Below are 17,913 nucleotides of genomic sequence, written 5' to 3' on the forward strand. Positions count from 1 at the left end.
ACACAGTGAAAATTGCCTTCATCATGCCGGCCCTGTCCATCTCCAACTCTTTTGATTCTGTTTTCTCTAAATTCTCCGCTCTCCATCCTGCATGACATTAACAGCGGCGATTAGCTGACCGGCAGCAGTAGTGAGAGGGAAGCAGACAGGGACATTATGATCCTGTTTCATTTAACCCTGCATCTTTCTCTATCCTGCCCCTCCCTCCAACAGCCTTCTCACCTCTATAAATAGTCGTGTTAATTTCAGTCAGCGTGATTGAGCTTGATTAGTTCAGTTTTTACCAGACTGGAGCTGTGAATTCTAGCAGCTGCGCACCTCTCAAATTGTTTGTTAGTGGAAAAGGGGTTAGCTGGCGTATGTGTAAGGTGAATCGGTGTGTTTTATCATAGGTGTGAGCATGCGAGCGACGACTCTTGAGTTCACACCCAACTTCTGCGTCATTGTCTGTTGCTTGTCCACCATGGTTACAGACTGCTGCAGCGTCTGCTGGTATGTGCCTCATAACTAGACGGTCATTAAAACTTTCGAATGGAACAAAGCCAATCAATTACTCTGATTGATCAGTTAAATGCCCAGAGGAGATGGAAACCCTAGCAGTGCAGCAGACTGGTTGAGAATCTCAATACACTCGGGTGGCATTTCTCCACTCACGCCCGCCTTGATTTTATTGACATTTGTTTGAAAAACTGTACACAGAGGAAATTCTTGCTTAGCATCCTGTTAATCTTTCTGAAGCGAGAGGAATCCATATGAGGTGAGGAGATAAGGGAGAGCTTCACACACAAGCAGCAGCCTTATTCTTCCTTTTCAGCTGCTCCTCACTGGCAAAATGGCACATGCAGGACTTTTTAATGCCAAGCCCATGGTTCAAAATCAATGCAAGGCGGTGGACTAAATGTTCACTTCAGGGAGTAAAAGATTAGGTACAGGGGTAGCTATTAAAATGCACAGTGTAAGCTTTGTCATTCCCATAAAGCATTGCAGCATCGCGCAGCTCCCAGGGGAATTCATTCAACATGCACAGAAATAAACAGATAGACACAAAGCTAAAACGCCAGTGTTGAGTCTTTATTTAACTTCCATGGTACAGAAAGACCACATTTCTACAGGAATTGCTACTGAAAATCACAAGACTGGGTATCTGGAGGATTGCACGAGCCACGCATGACGCCACCAGCACTATGTCTGTAGTGGAAATGTGTTGGAAGGTTCATGTCTCAAAGATGCTTAGAAAAGTTGCCAAACACAAACCGACATTTGGCTTTGAAAGGTTTTTGTAAGATATCACTCACTGATAGATAAAATAGACATTTATAAATAATAGATCTGAAGCAACTCTCACAGGTTTTCGTACTTTATACATGCAGATTCATTGGAGAGACAGAAATGATGCTCCTTGATGTACTACTTTGCTTTGGTGCACCAATGACAGCGGATATACAGTGACTTGATAATGACATGAGGGGGGATGACGGTGGTTTTGTTTTCCAGATAGAGATACTTGGCTGTCAGGTGGAAAAAAAATCCTTGTTGCTGTAACATTAGTCCTTTGATCACGCGTACAGTTCGCAGATTCTCATTTCCATGATGACATAAATCTGTCTTTGTTGTGCACCATCCAAACCCTTTTGGAATCATTGATTTCCAACAGGAATGCCTCTTCTATCCGTCCCCGCTCTGAATATTTTATCTCCACCACTGGAAGTACTTTATGCTTAACACACCTCTGCACAGTCCAGCAGGAACAAAGGGTGCTCGCAAAGGCTCGACAAACAGGTGAATGTAAGCCAGATAATTAAGAGAACAAATCATGAGGAAAACTGAAACAAAACAGACTCCTCTACACACTGCAGACGAAAAAAGCCACACTATTTGCATTTCAGGCGCCCAAAGCGGGGAATAAACAGCAGTTTTTGGACCGTGACATGTTAAACACATTGCCTGTTGGCCACAGCCGTGCCAAACAGCTTTGTGAAATACCCCTTTCAATGTTTGGAGATACTGAGAATGGCTTTTTAACCATTTGCAAACCAGATAGGAGTAGCTGCTAAATTCAACCGAATTTGAGTGTCATTTCATGACAGAACGGTCTGCTGGATTAGATTTAACACTGAACAGCTTCACGTGTGCAGCCGAATCACTGGAAACAGTTGTGGAAGCACAGGTAGGGCATTTCAGGGGTAATGGGATGTTGCATGGCTGTTAAACTGCTTGTTTGTGAATTAGTCATGGTGGGTCGAAGCGCGGAGCGGTTGGGTAGCACGGCAGAGCTCGAGGCCATACAGGGGATGGAAAACAGGGAGCGGGTTACAGTGACGCAGAGCCACATAAAAGAAATTTACACCGAGCACAGAGGAAGGACGGAAGGAAGGAGGGAGCTGCAGGGAGATGGGTTTGGGTTTTTTAGACCCCAGGGGAGCCAAGGAGTTTTGTGATGGCTGGATACCTGGGATCCCTGAATTCATTTCACAGTTTCAGAGACAAAAAAAAAAGGCGCTGCGGGCACACCCTCTGGTCATGTTGATGTTCCTCCTCAGGCCCCGTAGAAATGTTTACCATATGGAAAAACAGTCACCTCAGAGGTTCACAACTGGGATCCTGACACAGCAAGAGAACAGAGGAGAAGAGTGAGACAGAAAGGAGGAGAAAAAGGGAGGCGAGCAGGGTGTTGAGGGAAACTTGGGAGTCCTGATGATGGGAGGAAAGACAGAAAGCGAGAAGTGGAGCAGAGTGGCCTGAAGCTGGAAAAGTGGTGTACAGGCAAACGGAAAGCTGCATCACAGGGGACTGAGAGGGCGGCGAGGGGAAGAGACGGAAGAGAAGGAAGAAGAGGAGGAAGGTGGAGGAAAAGCTGATGGGGGGGGAGGAAGTGAGAGGGGAGCACTGGAGTACAGCACTATAATTATCCGGATTGAGATTAACTTTAAATACCCTCAAATAAAAGCATCATTTCATGGACGGTGGCTGGGCGCCTTTTCGCAGGCCCACGATGACTCATCTGGAGAGGGAGTTTAAAACACTGATACATCTTAGAGCAGCACCAACACTCCAGCCCTGAATACTCCACAGAGAATAGCACTACTGTCCAATTACACTCCATGTTCATCCTCACAATGCACGCAGAAGAGGCAATAAGGCTGCTTCACACATACACACAAAGATGCAAACTTGAATCCAGAGGTGCATGGAGACTCACACGTGAACATCAACCTCATAGACACACCCACACACACACATCCAAGAGTGTGCAGAGCCAAGGCGAGGCGACTCATTACCTCTCCCTGTCGGTGAAGGAGGAGGAGGTGCTGTGCAACGTCTGCCGGCTGTCCTCCGAAGCGAGGGAACGAGGGAGCGCAAGGGAGAGGGGGGGAGCCACGCCACGGGAAAGCGGGGGCGGATGTTGGGAACAGCTGCGATCGTAACTGGGAGAGAAGGACAGTGGCACAGATAGATGGAGGGAGAGAGTAGGGGAGAAGGCAGAGAGGGGATGGAAGGAGGCAAGACATTTGGGGAGACGTGTGGAGAGAGAGGAGGAAAGGGAAGGAAGGATGGAGAGGGAAAGGGATACAGAGCGAGGAAGAGGGGAGACAGACGAGAGGAAAGAGAAAAAGATGGGAAGTGAGGAAAAAAGAGACAGAAAGGAAGAAGGACACAAAGAAAGTTGAGTGAAAAGAAGTGAGAAGGGGAGAGACAAAGAGCAGGAAGTGATGGAGGGAGAGGGTGAAATTAGGGGAGATAGAGACACAGATAAGGAAAAACAGCAGAGTAAAGAGAAAAGACAAAGGGGGGAGAGAGTCAGAGAGCATCAAGAACAGCCGAGCCATTTAGCATCAGCGAACACATTACACTGCCACTGTGAGAGAGAATTAGTGCACTCATCGGACTCATTAAAACGCTGTCAGAGGGGAGAGGGAGGCAGAGCGAGAAATGGGGAGGGAGACAGGCACTGTGGGATGCACGAGGGGAGGGAGGTGGGAAGGGGTGCAACAAGGTGAGGAAATGACCAGAGGGGTGACGCCATGACTTCAGTGAGGGCGGTGAGTTAAGGCGAAGACACAGTCGAGAGCCACGAGTTCAAGCTCTTAAGAATACTTAGTGGCACAACAAAGCTGCTCCGGCAGCCATAAAGGCCATCCTGCACCGTCATCGTGCCTCAGTAACACCTGTCCTCTCCTGGCTGACTTCTCTGCCTATGTGCACACACACACAGTCACACACAAACGCCGTCATGCTTGATAACATTAGCCACACTGACGATTTTAGGGCTGGGAAAATCACTGAGCGCATATGCCACTCTTCTATAATCATAATGAACTGGACGATGGCCAATTTCCACTATAGGCTATCATTTCAGTCCATCTGTAGCCCCCTCCCGTTGATTCCGCGGCACTTTCTCCATCTAACACATGGCGTTATTTACACATTTATGACACTGGAGCACGAGCCAGTCTATAGAGAGGGGCTGCCGCCATGTCTCCAGTCTGAATCCCTGCAAATCTCACTTTTGTCAGGCCACTTTGGATGCACCAACAGTGTGGGGTTTTCCTCCACGGCGGGGGCCAGTGAAGTAAGTTATCCAAACAACAGCGAAGGCCAGTCTCAGGAACAGAGAGAGAAGGGGGTTTATCGTGTATCAGCTCACAGCAAGCTGGAGGATTATCTGTGGATCTGCAGCCGGACTGGCGGTGCTGGGAGAGATAGGAGACTGGTGAGGGAGATAAAGGGAGTACCAGCTGTGCAAAGACAGGCAGTGTTAGAGCTAGGCAACAGCGATAACTGGAACCTGAAAGAAGAGGAGGGGGAGCACAGGTATTCAGAGAAAGACAAAAAATAAAATCCCTGGGAGGCGAAGGGGAAGGAGGCCAAAGTCGGAGGAGGGAGGGAGGGATAAAGAGAGAGAGTGAGGGGAGATAATGGAGGAGTGTGGGAGCAAAACTGAGATTAAGAGAGGGTATGAAACAGAGATACGAAGGGGAACAAATTAGACAGATTCAGGCAATGAAATGAAAAGTTATGGTACAATAGAAATATGGGTAAGATGAGCAGATATAAGAGAGTTACGGTAAGGAGGAAAGGAGTGGAAGTGTAAATGGGTGAGGGAAGAAAGAGAGACTGACAAAAAAAGGGAAGAAAAGTGTGAGACATAGGGAGAGAGGAGAGAGGAGAGAGGTGTCCCAGCGGACAAATAAACTAGGTGTTATTGGTTTGATCAGCAAAGCGTGGAAGTGCTCCACTACATCACATAGATGGCTCCCCATTTCCAGCTAATGGCTAATGTGTGCAGCTAGCACCTCCTGCAAGGCCTGAAAGCGTAACATATACAGAACCTCCACCTTGTGTTGACTGCACATGCCTGAAGAGGTTTAATGGCTGGTGGGCTGTTAAAGTACACTGACACCAGTGAAGCCATGTTAGCGCTCAAGCCGACCTAATGGTTAGAGGGAATGTTTAATCATTTCAACCCTAATGGCTCTGAATGACACATCTGAGTCAACTGTAACTTTCAGGAGCACAAGTGTTGTTAATAAAGTAATTAGCAAGCAATTACTCAGCTCTCACATTAGGGGGGAATATGTAGACTCAAGATGGACAGACAGACCAACATGCTCATACAAACACACTCGCAACCATCAAGATCCCATCTTCACTAAAAGCCGCACATCTGGCCTCGCCATTAATTTCAACACATCTGGCCCAATCCATACGTTTTCATCTTCTACTCATCAGTGCGTAAAACGGGTGCAAGTCTGCAAATTTCAGTACAAAATGTACAAATTCTAAACTCTTCCAGCCTCATTTTTAAAGCACAGCGTATGCCAGCCTCTGAATGCTTCTGGGTGGTCTTAATAAATGTCTAAGTCGGTGTTTCCCAACATATTTTACCCCTTAAAACTATGTTGTTTGGATATGTCTAAGCAGGTAACCAAAAGCGTGACTGAGATTGTTTTTAATCTCCACCAATTAACAAGACAGAAAGCAAGATTACACTGAACTCTGAAAAATAAGATACATTTTGTGCTTCTATTCCTGTTCTTATTTATGATCTCACGACCCTACAGATTTTTCTTGTGACCCCTTAGTTGGGCCCTGACCCCCAAGTTGGGAACCTCTGTTCTAAGTACATCTATAAATGACCTCAACACACCCCTGATTCAACTGATGTACATGTTATTATGAAAAACATGACAGAATACATATAATTTATGTATCTACAACATAGATTCAGGTCAAGCATCACATTTAACCCTCTCAGTCTCCAAGTGTCCAATTTAGAAATCCAAAATGACGCCATATTTGGGGAGGAATCTAGTCTGCACCTCGCTGTGTTTGTTCTTAAAATGATAAACTGTCTAATCCACAACGTTGGTAGTGGCCTCCTGCTGTGAGGCAGGTGTCCAGCTCATGCTGGGAAACTCTGCTGCTCATTCACTCCCACTCAGCAATGCCATGACTTTATACTGATGCGGCCATGCGCGCACACACACACGTGCACGTACACGTACACATACACACACACACACACACACACACACACACACACACAGAGAGAGAGAGAGAGAGAGAGAGAGAGAGAGAGAGAGAGAGAGAGAGAGTAAGTTTGGAGGAGAAAGAGTTTAGGTTCCTACCAGAGTTTGGCTGTAATGACGACTGCCGTCAAGATGAGCAGCGAGGAGATGGTCACGGTGACGTAGAACTGAGGGTCCACTGCAACACACACACACATACACACACACACATGCTCATGCAATTACTAATCTCAGACCATGAGCATGTATAATTGTATCCAGAACAAAAGGCGAAATCAATGAAGGCGGCTGAAACATGAAATTGGATGTGCAAGTCGACGCCGACCTCCAACTACAACTCTAATCCGATGACGTCTTCTCTGTATCTTGCAATTTGACAGCGGCCAATTCCTCCCTGTGAGTGATGAGAACTTTATTAGGCATTCCCCGCCACAGACACAGCCGGCTGCACACAGCACAGCCTTCACCCTGGTGACAGCTAATTCCCTGGAGGACTTGTGCCATGTGTGCGTGTGTGTGCGTGTGTGTGTGTGTTCACATGGACTGTGGCTCGTGGCCACCTTTATTTAGAAATCCTTCATGTGCATCTCCTGATGCCCACCTTCCTCGGGCTCCGTCTCCTCCGCCTCCGTCCCTCCATCCTCCACTCCCTCTTGGTCCCTTGACTCCAGCGGCGCCTCCTCTCGGGGCTGCGCGCTTGCGTCAGGATAAGGCCAGTCCTCGGACGTGGCGGTGCTGGCCTCCTGCTGGCTCCCATGCTGCTGCAGCAGGGGGTCGGTTTCTTGGCTGGAGAGGAAGTGGTAGGTCTCATCCTCCAGGGTCTGCGTGGGACCCCAGACCACCGCCCACAGAGGGGTGGGTGTGACCTGGGCTGTGACGGACAGCTGGACCGACAGGGCGTCCACCTGCTCCTCGCCCTCGTCACGGTTACAGGTGGAGGGTTGTGTCACCAGAGCAACCAGGAGGAGGGAAACGAGGCAGCGGAGGGCAGTCAGTCGTGCGACAGGAGAGATGGAGCTGGAAGAGAGGCGGAGGAGAAAGAATGAGAGGTGGTGGAGTGATGGAGAAGTTACCTATCTGAGAAAATGTGTTGTCTGCAGGCGACCTGCACGACCTCATCAGCTCAGACATTGATTCCCCTGGCAGCCATCACTCAGAATGACATTTTATGCATCTGCACGCCATACATCCCTCCTTCACCTCAGATACTATCCATCTTACCATCTCTCCATCGCTTCGCTGTGTTCACTGAGACTCCGCTCCTCCGATCATCTCTCTCTGTGAGATAGGACAGAGGGGCAAGAGAGAGAGAGAGAGAGAGAGAGAGAGAGAGAGAGAGAGAGAGAGAAAGGGGGAGGGTCCAGCATTTTTCCTTCTTCTTTTATGTTGCCAGATAAAAACCATGTAAACACAGACACCGGCAAGAGCGCTGGCGGAGAGCCAACTGTCACTTTCTTTTCTCCCCGAAAAATAAAAATAAAAGACACACAGACTCTCCTGGGCTTTCAGATTTAACGCTCAATTATACGCCACATGTCTACAGAGAGTCCACATCTGCATTCAAAAACAGCCACAAGTACACACTCATTGTCTGTCTCTCACACGCGTCTACAGTGCACACACCTGAGCGCAGCACATTAATCATCATTAGAGGCGTCATGCACGGAGCCAGTACTCTATATGGCACTTTGAGCGCAGAGCGGTAACTTCCTATGTGCCAAAATGCCACAGAAATGTCACTTAGAGACGCACGAGCACAGCGGGAGATGCACACACACACACGCGCGCGCGCACGCAAACACACACTCCGACACATATCAGTTATCATGCCTACCTCTGGCAGTGGAGAGAGGGAATGAGAGAGGGAGACAGGGGGAGACACAGAGAGCAAGTGAGGGAGAAAAAAAAAAGCATCGGTTGCCGTAGCGACTGAGACATGTAGAGTCTGCTGGAGTGAGAGAGGAGAGAGAGAGGGAGCGATGGAGGGAGGGCAAGAGACTGTAGGAAAGAGATTTAAATGCTAATTATGTGTGTGTTTTTTTTAAACGGGTTCAATTAAATGGACGCAGAGGAAAAGAAATGAATTTGACGAGGCAAACAGAAATGATACTGAGGACGACATTAATAAAAAAAAGTCTTCAATTATGTTTACAAAAACAGCAAGGACACCCCAGAGAGAAAGAGACAGAAATACAGACAGCAAAGAGGAGGAGGAGGAGGAGGAGGAGGAAGGAAGGAAGGAAGGAAGGAAGGAAGGAGGGGAATAAAGATGGAGTAAAATTTAATTTACATTCATTTACACAGGCTGCGCCGGCGGAGCGGGCGATGAACTGGTGTTTGAAGAAGAGGCAGGGTCAGGCTGGGATAAAACCAGAGGACAACAGGAGATGCAAATTTGGAGGTGAGAGTCACAGTGTGACAGCTTTATTGTACGTGGAAATAATATTTACATAGAAAACAGTCTGCCTAGCACTCACACACACACACACACACACACACACACACACACACACTTCCTCCGTCCATATGCTCCCCCTCTGACACCGACACTCAGTCTGTCACACTTCACTCCCCTGCACCCTCCTTTGCTGTCACTACGCCCCCTCCCTCTCATTTCCTCTTCAAGTCTGCAGGCCGTGGCGTCCTCCACGCGCAAACCGCCGCTCACTGGAGAAGGCAGCGCAGCCACGAGCCGGACCCTCCGCCCTCCCCATCATCGGCCCGGTCGTCTCTCCCTTCATCTCTGTCGTCTTCATCCTCACAATCTAAATATGACAAGGAGGTCAGAGGGATTCGTCACGACGAGCATCATCTAAAATTAACTTGATAGTGAAATCTGCAATTCAGTGGTTACTCACTGAGCGCGTGTCAGCACAGGAAGACATGAAAAGGTGTGTAATTGCAGAGTGTGTGTGTCTGTACCATCAGTGTCCTCCTCGTCTTCAGTGTCCCCGTCCGATTCCAGCGAGCAGGACTCCAATCGGCTGTCCCTCCTCACTGTGACGTCACTCCTGTAACATTTACCCCCGCAATCCATCAAACACCTCGTATCAATAGAAGTGTGTGTCAAAATTAGTTAAATCCACGAGCACATTATAAATCCCAGCATAGCTTCAGACTCAGCAATGCACTTGACCTTGGAACGAATATGCAAATAAGGACTCTAATTGACCAGTTTAGACTGGAATCTTCTTAGCGACGGTGCGTTCACATGCACTGAGCCCCACCTCTGCTTCCCAGAACTGGGGAGCTGCTCCCATACGATGAGGTCGCGACCTCCGGTGACCCACCGGTGGTCTCCGCTCCCTGTGGTCCACGCCGCAAAGCAGAGGATTCTGGGAGCATCGGGCCAGGTCAGGGAGGCCAGGTACCGACACTGAGGCAGAGAGAACACTGGAGGGAGGAGAGGGAGACGAAGGGAACGGAGGTCAACGGAGGGAAACAAAGTGTTTTCGATTTTGTCTTCAGTCCTCGCAGTGCTTTCACGCTGCCGGAGAGGAGCGGGTAACTTCTGGCTGCACATGGTTTACTCACAATTTAGCGAGCTCTCTCCATTCGCCAGATCATAGCAGGAGCCAATTAGGAGGCCTCCTGTCTGGTGAGCCCAATCTGTTACCCCGGTGGTGCTGCTGTGATTGGTCAGTCTGGACATCGTTCCTGTGATAATTGGACAGATGTTAGGTGGAAGGATTATGCAAATGCTCCGACATCTATCTCGCTTTTCCAATCTTTTTCTCTCACTATCTGACACACACAGACACAGACACACAGACACAGACACACACACACCCTGCCAATCCCATTCCAGAGCTCACCGGTCCTCCAGTGCAGGATCTTAAGCCACGCTCGACCGTGAGCCAGGAAAACTCGGTCTCCCCGCGGGCTGAGGGTCACACGCCCGCCCGGCCCCCCGCCGCAGCCCGTCACCTGGCCGCTCCAGTGGTGCAGCAGCCTCAGGGGGTCTCGATCCGAACAGCGGTTCTCCCACACAGACACCCCTCCCTCAGCCGAGCCGCTGAACACCAGCGGACCCTGAGACTGTGGAGGGCACAGGAGACACGGTTGTCATGGTGATCTGAGTCTTAACCCAGTGTGTGTGTGTGTGTGTGTGTGTGTGAGATAGATAGATACACAGAAAACGGGAGAGAGAGCGAACACATGTTTGTGTCCGTGGAAAAGAAGTGCGCGAACACTTTCAGATGTACATTTCTGTGCTGCTGTCGGTTATAAAAGGATTGCGCGCTCTGCATGATAAACAACAAAGAGGGTGACAATGAGGCGCTACGCTTTAATGCTTCAGGCGTATTTTGATGATTGCAAATTGAAAAAATGTGCATATGCAGCTTTGGATTTCAACATCCATAAAAAGCCTTTTTGCTCAAAATAATATGTACAGTAAGCTCTCTAAAATTGGCCGAGCTCCGCAGCTTACATCTCAACAAATATCTTTGATTTCCATTTGAAGGCAATAAACATGAAAAGTGCGTGTGAGGATGAGAGCGTGGAAATATAACTGTTTGATTTCTGAGGAGAGTCTTTTTCACAAATTAATAATCAAGAGTTCTAAAACTACTTTAGACAGCTTCTGCTGAGAGAGAAACATTAGCCATCGCCGCCTTAAAAATAGGCTGAACATGAAAGGCATGTTTGAGCATCCTCAGCGTGAACAGCGAATCAGTGGCCATTAGGTGAGTGACCCACCCACCTGGATGGAGGTGACTGCTTCCTGGTGAGCGTTGACTGATTGGCAGTTTTCGAAGGTGTGCCAGCTCCAGGCTTGAACTTTACCCCCGTCTGAAGGGGTGACAGAGTGTGAGGTTAACATGTGCTGACAGGCGTCTGGCAGTCATTACTGCTGGTCACGGTCAACCCACCTGAGCCTGACTGCCTAAACTGTGTGCCTCCATCTCTCTGATTCAGCCCGATAACCCTGCGCTACACTCTCTAACTCCCTGGCAGATGATGCCACTGCGTGAAACTCTCCCTACATATTAGTGAAGACATATACGCGCACTGGCATGCACACAAGTTTGCGTGTAGACCCCCAAAACACATACATGTCCAGACGTAGATACAAATATGATGCGATCTCACTCCAATTACTCTGTTCACTGTATCGCAAGCTCTCGGCTTCTCCACATGCACCTGCTCTCCACACAGAAACGCACCTGACCCCGTGACGATGTAGCCGTCTTCCTCTGGCACAAAGCAGAGCGCGGTCACAGCGTTGAACGTGTAGATAGACTTAACACACTGCCCTGGAGGTAACAGGAAAATACTGATTTAATTGACAGGACACAGACCACCGGTCACACAGGAATACATTGATTACGATGCACACACACAGACCGTTTCTCAAACACAGCCCCAAGGCTCCGTCTACCTTAATATATATATGTACATATCTCTGTGTGTGTGTGTGTGGTTAAGCGTACCGATGCTCAGGGCCCAGATCTTCACATAGCAGTCTGCCGAGCCACTCAAAATAAACCTCTCCTTGTCGGACAAAGACAGGGACCAGGCTGGCGAGAGGGCAAACACAGACAAAAGAGCGGGAGGGGACAGAGGAGGAGGAGGGAACAGGGATCAGAAAAAGAGAGCGAGAAGATGACCAAAAAAAAAAAAAAATTAAACTGGGAGGAAGCTGTAAATAAGTGATGATGTACAAAATGAAAAAGAGACAGATTGCAAGAAAGAGGCAATGAGAGAATAGATTTTAAAATAGGAAACAAATTAGTGGATGAACACAGTGTGGCTATAGCTCGTCTGAGCTGCATCATTTATGCGCTCTCCACTTGGTATTTTAAGTTGGGGAAGCAGGTGGGGAGGGAGTGTAGGAGGAGAGCCGGAGAGGCCGGTGGAGTTCAAGTGATGGAAGGCTGCCTGCTTCAGACAGACAGTGAACTCTCTAAAGTGTCTACTGAGGTTATCTCTCACTGGGGTTGATCTGATGAACTGCTCCTATAATTACCAGACCGCAGGACACAGGCATTACTCAGCCGTAGTCAGCCCACGTGAGGATGTGCGTATACATGTGTGTGTGTGTCCTCACCCATCCTCTTGCAGTACTCAGGGGGAGGTGCAGACAGACAGGTGACCCCACCAGTGTGACCCCCCAGGTTCCTGTGCTCCGTCGCGGTGGGAACGTGCCACACCTTCACCGTCGTATCCCGGCTTAGAGGAGGAAGACCGACAGAGTGAGAAAGACGGGATGCGGGAAGATAAAAAGGGAGTTGTTGTGAGCGAGAGAGGGCGGCGAAAACAAGCAAAGCTAAAAGGCGTTCGACATAAATCGCAAGAGGTTTGCGCCGAGCGATCAGGACGGCGGAAGGAAAACAAATACATGTCAGGCAGCGAGGGAGACAGCGGGAGCATATTAAGTGATAAATTAGGTGAAATGTTCACTTTGCACATCCATTATGCAAATTAGGCTTCCTGCTTTACCTTCCAGAAACCACCAGGTTGTCAACAGCAACCACGCAGGTGACTATGTCACTGTGACCCTCCAGCAGCCTCAAGCGAAACTTTGTCTTCTCCCAAGACAATCTGAGCGATGCAAATTCAGCTTCTGTGAGAGAAATGATTTGTGCAATTAGCAATGTTGCCTCTTCAGCAGCACAGCTTGTTAATCTACACAGTTCCTCAGTATGGATTAGCCTGCCAATGCGAGGCGTGGGGCTAATTTAGCTCCAAGGATGCAAAACATGGGTCCTGTCTTCAGGGAAGCAAACGCAGCCTGTTGGTTTTAAGGCTGGCGTGCCACATGAGTTTGCTCGGACTCCTCTGGGCATACATGTATAATCTGATTTAAGATGTTAAACGCAAATTAGGTGTACTTTTAACTGCCTGCAATAAACTGTGGTAACACTCTCTTCAGTCACTTCTCTTAATTATCCCACCTTCCTCTCGCTGTTGCTGCTCGTTGTCAAAGTCTCGGCAGCGATCTGACACGTTGGCCGGCTCTGTCCTTTCCCGCCGCCTGCCCGTATCTGCTCCCCCTCCTCTCTCCTTCTGCCTGGCAGCCGGCGCTGGCGTTGCTTGAGCTTTGGACTCCTCTTCTCCCTTAAGGATCTTGGAGGCTGGAGGCGTTTGTGATGGAAGGGCCTCGGGGGCATCCTCCCTGTGCCAGTGCAGAAAGCAGGAGCTGAATGAATAATCAAGATGCAAACTGCACACGGCGTCCTCTGTGACGGGGAGCGTACCTGTAGAGGAATCTCCGAGTCCCACACAAACAAAAACAGCGCTTGTAAATAATGAGCTGCTGGTCTGTCTATTATAAATAATATGTGAGTCTCATTGAGTTTGATGTTAATATCCACACATGGCGATTTTAGCGATGTGCACAAAGCCCCGAGGGGCTTTAATAGGGAGGATGCCATCCCTGGATAATGTTTACATGACACATTATGAACAGTAGAAAGTTCCCATTTTCTTCAAGCGTGACAGTATTTGACCTCCAGCGTGTTTGGATAGACATACAAAAAAGATCAAAGGCTTCAAAGTGAATGTTGTTGCTTTTGAAGAATTATGCTTCTCTCCATCTGCCCCCCCACCCGCCCACCCCCCCTTGCTGGTACCTCTCCCTCACTTCCTTACACTTGTCTTTTCATCTTCTCCTTTTTTCCGTCTCCCACAATCCCCAGAGTTTGCTGCGGGCCAGAAAGCTGCAGCTGAAGCTCAGCCAATCTGGAACGCAGCTCCGCCTTCCTGGAGATCTGAGGAAGAAGGCACGAGACTGGTTGTAAACCAAGCTGCTAAATCCACAAGTTGTTTGTATGCACATCCAACATGCTCAGCCTGTCTTGATTTATTACACTGCAACTGGCTACACATCGCTCGCCGTACTGTTTGATTGCGAGGCATGAAACCTGCACGAATGAGAGAATTAGGTACGTCAACTTGATATGAAGTGGCTGTTTCCTGTGTCAAACGAGCTCTCCAGCAGTTGTACACATAAAAGCTTTCGGCTTTAATAATGAAAACGCTTGTATGAAGTCTTTTGTGGCTCCGGTGGAGCTTTGTTAAGTCGGAGAAAATCACTCCTGATGATGTAATAATGATCTCATCTGGGTTATCTCGGCTTGGCCTTGAACACTGCGTGTTTTAAAGAAAGTGTGTGCACAAGGTTTGAAGAGATGTCGGTAATTAGTCGACAGGGAGGGTCTAACAAAGACAGGACTGAGCTGCATATGGGAAATGTAGGATCCAGTGTTTTTAAGGGGCCCGACTCTGACTGGAGACTCCAAGTCAGGATGCCTGCTTCTTTGATTTTGACCACTATGAGCAGGACTGGGAGAAGAATTTGAATATTTTACTTAAGTAGAAGTACCTCAATGTAAAATACTCCTGCATTTAAACAAAAAACACTGAAATGAAAGTACAGAAGTATTGTACTGAAGTAAAGGTATCAAAGCTTAGAGCACGCTCCAGGCAGGAGAATAACAACTCGTATTATTTTGTTAGCATTTTGGATGCATAACTGTGTGCACAGCAGTTAATTCATCTAACTGCTTTGGTTTGAGATATATAATTACAGTAACAATATTTTATGCTGTTGTCGTATTTTATATCTTTTCTACCTTAAATTTTAATCTGAAAATGAACAAGTAACCATAACTGTCAGGTAGTTGTAGCAACGTAAAAAGTAAAACATGGCTCTCTGAAATGCAGTAGTGCAAAATGCAATACTCGGGATACAACCCCGTTTCCAAAAAAGTTGGTACACTGTGTAAAATGTACATAGAAACACAGTTTGATGATTTGCAAAACACTGACACCCCATAATTAACTGAAAGTAGCACAAAGGCAACATATCAAATGCTGAAACTGGCAAATTTCATTGTTTTTGAATACGATTTCCTCATTTAAAATGTGTTTCAGAGAAATTGGGACAAAGTGGCCACAAAACAAGAAAAAACAGGAAAAGGTTTCACTTTCAGAATGACAGCAGCGGGTCTCCTCGGGTCACAAAGAGTGTAAAAGAAGAAGTTGTGAACATGACGCTGACCCAACTTTTTACAAACGTGTTGCTGGTATCAAATTCTAAATGAGAATATCATTAAAAAAATGTCTGATTCAACATTTGATATGTTGTCTTTTTCATTTGGGGTTTCAGTGTTTTGCAAAATCATCGCATTGTGTTTCTTACATTTTAGTGTTCCAACTATTTTGGAAATGGGGCTGGAAGTACAAATACAGCAAAACTAGACTTAATGACAGTAATTGTACTTGTACAATTGTACACTTTATGGAGGTGCAACACAGCTTTTTACACGCTAAGTCTAAATCCAAGAGTTTTGTCCCAAAATTTGAAATCTGTCTCGATGTAACAAGGAGACAATCCATTGTTAATAAACTGTAATATTACTGTGGAGGGAGTTTATTTTTGCTGTACAATCATTTGCTGGTTAGTTTTGGACTATTCCATTATATACTACAAAGTTCAGATGAGGGAAATGCAACTTAGTCACAGAAATGAATTGTGGGTACCACACCAGTAACCTTCCCCATCACTACCCAAGGATCTCCAGCAGCAGATGTGTGGGACACCACTGCATGCATCTGTTTTCCTCTATCTAATTAGGGGATGTAAGGGCAGCTCAGGAAAGAAACAACGCTTTTATAGGGCACGGCCATAATTTATAGAATTCAGAATCTGCCCTTTTACATACTGACTCTCTCCTGAAGTTCCTGATCATTATTTTTTTCTCATGCACTCTGCTGGAAGTGTAAGCTTCTGATCTCCCACAGTCCTTCGGCAAAAAACTGTCAAATTATTCATTCCATCATTATTACTAATTCATTTTAATCACATATTTTTCTCCTTTATGTTAACACTGTTATTCTTAATTTACGAGCCTTACTTCATAACCTTGTAGCGTTCCATTACCATTAAAAAAAAAATCATCTTTATTTAACTACGCGAGCTTGGCAAATCTGATATACTGTCCACTTCAATGAACTGTTGCGTGTAGGAAAACGCAGCACTACTCTTCTGAAAGTTGGTGAAGATGGATGTTTGTTCTAATGTAGTAAAGTCGGAGCTGGCAGTCGTGACCTGTTGTTACACCTGAGGGAAATCTCTTCCGGATTTGTCACAGGTTAAACACAGATCACACTTGGGGGAAAAAAACATGCAGATGAAGTCTTTCTGTACCTTAAATCTCTCCTCTGGGGTAAGACTGATTTTTATCTCCAGATTTTCAATCTGTCTCAACTTCTTCTGCAGCTTCCTCACCTCCCCCATTTGAAGCTCGGGGCTCGTCTAAAGCGCCTAATCCTTCTGCTAACTTCACTTTAAACTGCTTGAGCGACTCTCAATTAGTCAGAAAGTGTCAAAGATACAACATCGTCCTTAAATGAAGAGTCTGGAGGGGTTAGGGTAACTGAAGATGTGTCAACGGCTCGACGGTGTGCTGAGGAGACGTGTCGCCGGATGTTGACGATACAATAGACGTCTATAACTGTCCTTACAGCGACACCGTGTGGACTGTTTAAATATTGCTTTAAAAAAACATTTCACAATTAATATAATTTTACATTAGCCGTTTCCATCAGTGTTAATTTAAGCAGACGTGATTGTTTACGGTTTAAGTCTTCACATGCAGTTCATTCACATAACTTAAAGTCACTTTGGCGGTCTGTAAAACTGTGCTGCCTCCAAGTGCTGTTCCATCAGCTCGTATTTTCGAAGCTCCCGGTCGTCAATGAAATTTCAAAAAAATTTAAAAAAACAAAACAACAAACAAACAAACAAACAAAACCCCAACAACAATACTAACTGTTTTATTTTGGAAAAATGTGTCATAGGAAGTATGAATACTTCGATACTTCAATACTTTATTAGATAATTACTGCTGTACTTATGCTTGCAACCAAACATCACCAAGTGTTAGTAAGTATACAAACTGGGGTTCATAGACAAGGCAAAATGACATACAGTGTAAATAATAAATTGCATACTTGTACAATCAACTGTCAAGAAGGCAACCTTTAAATGTAAGTTTTAAAAAAATGGTGCACCAGTGACAGATGTATTATATTGTGGTAAAACGTATGATACTGTGGGGTTGTCCTTATGTGGAGCAATCATTTTGTGTGATGTCATGGTACCAAAAACTGAACTAAAAAAATTGCAGCAACCTCAAAGTGTCTTTTTTATTGTCTGGACAACACCCAAAAGGTCAAAATATTCCATTTATTCCAATGTAGTAAAGAAAATCAGCATTTGAAGCTGAAACCATTAAATTTTTTTTATTATTTTTTTTTTTTTCTAGAAGAGTAGTTTAATCCATTAATCGATTATTACATTAAGCAATTTTATTTTTCTGTGACACAACAAAGCAATTAATTGACTACTCATCGCAGCTCTAGGCCAAGCAGT

General features: G+C 46.5%; 2 protein-coding genes across 5 annotated transcripts; both read right to left on the reverse strand.

Moving 5' to 3' along the window:
• Positions 1 to 1,050: 1,050 nt before the first annotated feature.
• pianp (PILR alpha associated neural protein) lies at positions 1,051 to 8,961 on the reverse strand. Of its 4 annotated transcripts, none has more exons than XM_076737755.1 (6): positions 8,821 to 8,961; positions 7,752 to 7,808; positions 7,132 to 7,547; positions 6,630 to 6,708; positions 3,279 to 3,425; positions 1,051 to 2,601 (listed from the first exon to the last, which is right to left on the reverse strand). In XM_076737755.1, exons 2-6 carry the CDS (start codon positions 7,760 to 7,762, stop codon positions 2,580 to 2,582), a joined length of 675 nt encoding a protein of 224 aa, XP_076593870.1. In that variant the 5' UTR covers positions 7,763 to 7,808; positions 8,821 to 8,961; the 3' UTR covers positions 1,051 to 2,579. The 4 variants fall into 4 exon arrangements, with proteins under 4 accessions (XP_076593870.1, XP_076593869.1, XP_076593871.1 ...); XM_076737754.1 differs by lacking the exon at positions 8,821 to 8,961 and adding an exon at positions 8,365 to 8,404; XM_076737756.1 differs by lacking the exon at positions 8,821 to 8,961 and adding an exon at positions 8,154 to 8,198.
• Positions 8,928 to 16,963, reverse strand: LOC143324943 (telomerase protein component 1). The gene is made up of 13 exons (XM_076737753.1): positions 16,687 to 16,963; positions 14,127 to 14,245; positions 13,430 to 13,650; positions 12,975 to 13,098; positions 12,583 to 12,704; positions 11,966 to 12,052; positions 11,699 to 11,788; positions 11,236 to 11,324; positions 10,346 to 10,568; positions 10,065 to 10,187; positions 9,758 to 9,923; positions 9,453 to 9,541; positions 8,928 to 9,295 (listed from the first exon to the last, which is right to left on the reverse strand). Exons 1-13 carry the CDS (start codon positions 16,774 to 16,776, stop codon positions 9,195 to 9,197), a joined length of 1,644 nt encoding a protein of 547 aa, XP_076593868.1. The 5' UTR covers positions 16,777 to 16,963; the 3' UTR covers positions 8,928 to 9,194.
• Between the last annotated feature and the right edge of the window lie 950 nt (positions 16,964 to 17,913).

The sequence above is a fragment of the Chaetodon auriga genome, chromosome 8 (assembly GCF_051107435.1).
Source record: "Chaetodon auriga isolate fChaAug3 chromosome 8, fChaAug3.hap1, whole genome shotgun sequence".
NCBI classification, from domain to species: domain Eukaryota; kingdom Metazoa; phylum Chordata; class Actinopteri; order Chaetodontiformes; family Chaetodontidae; genus Chaetodon; species Chaetodon auriga.

What these genes read in the sequence shown, in the direction of transcription:
- pianp (XM_076737755.1), bottom strand. An exon ending in GTCATTACAGCCAAACTCTG is followed by an intron (nt 3,426 to 6,629) that starts GTAGGAACCTAA and finishes CTTCTCTCCCAG; the next exon opens with TTACGATCGCAGCTGTTCCC. An exon ending in TCCTTCACCGACAGGGAGAG is followed by an intron (nt 2,602 to 3,278) that starts GTAATGAGTCGC and finishes TTGCTGTGTCAG; the next exon opens with GATCCCAGTTGTGAACCTCT.
- LOC143324943 (XM_076737753.1), bottom strand. Translation starts at nt 16,776, where the DNA reads ATGGGGGAGGTGAGGAAGCTGCAGAAGAAGTTGAGACAGATTGAAAAT. An exon ending in GATCTGGGCCCTGAGCATCG is followed by an intron (nt 11,789 to 11,965) that starts GTACGCTTAACC and finishes TGTTACCTCCAG; the next exon opens with GGCAGTGTGTTAAGTCTATC. An exon ending in CCCAGTTCTGGGAAGCAGAG is followed by an intron (nt 9,542 to 9,757) that starts GTGGGGCTCAGT and finishes TAAATGTTACAG; the next exon opens with GAGTGACGTCACAGTGAGGA.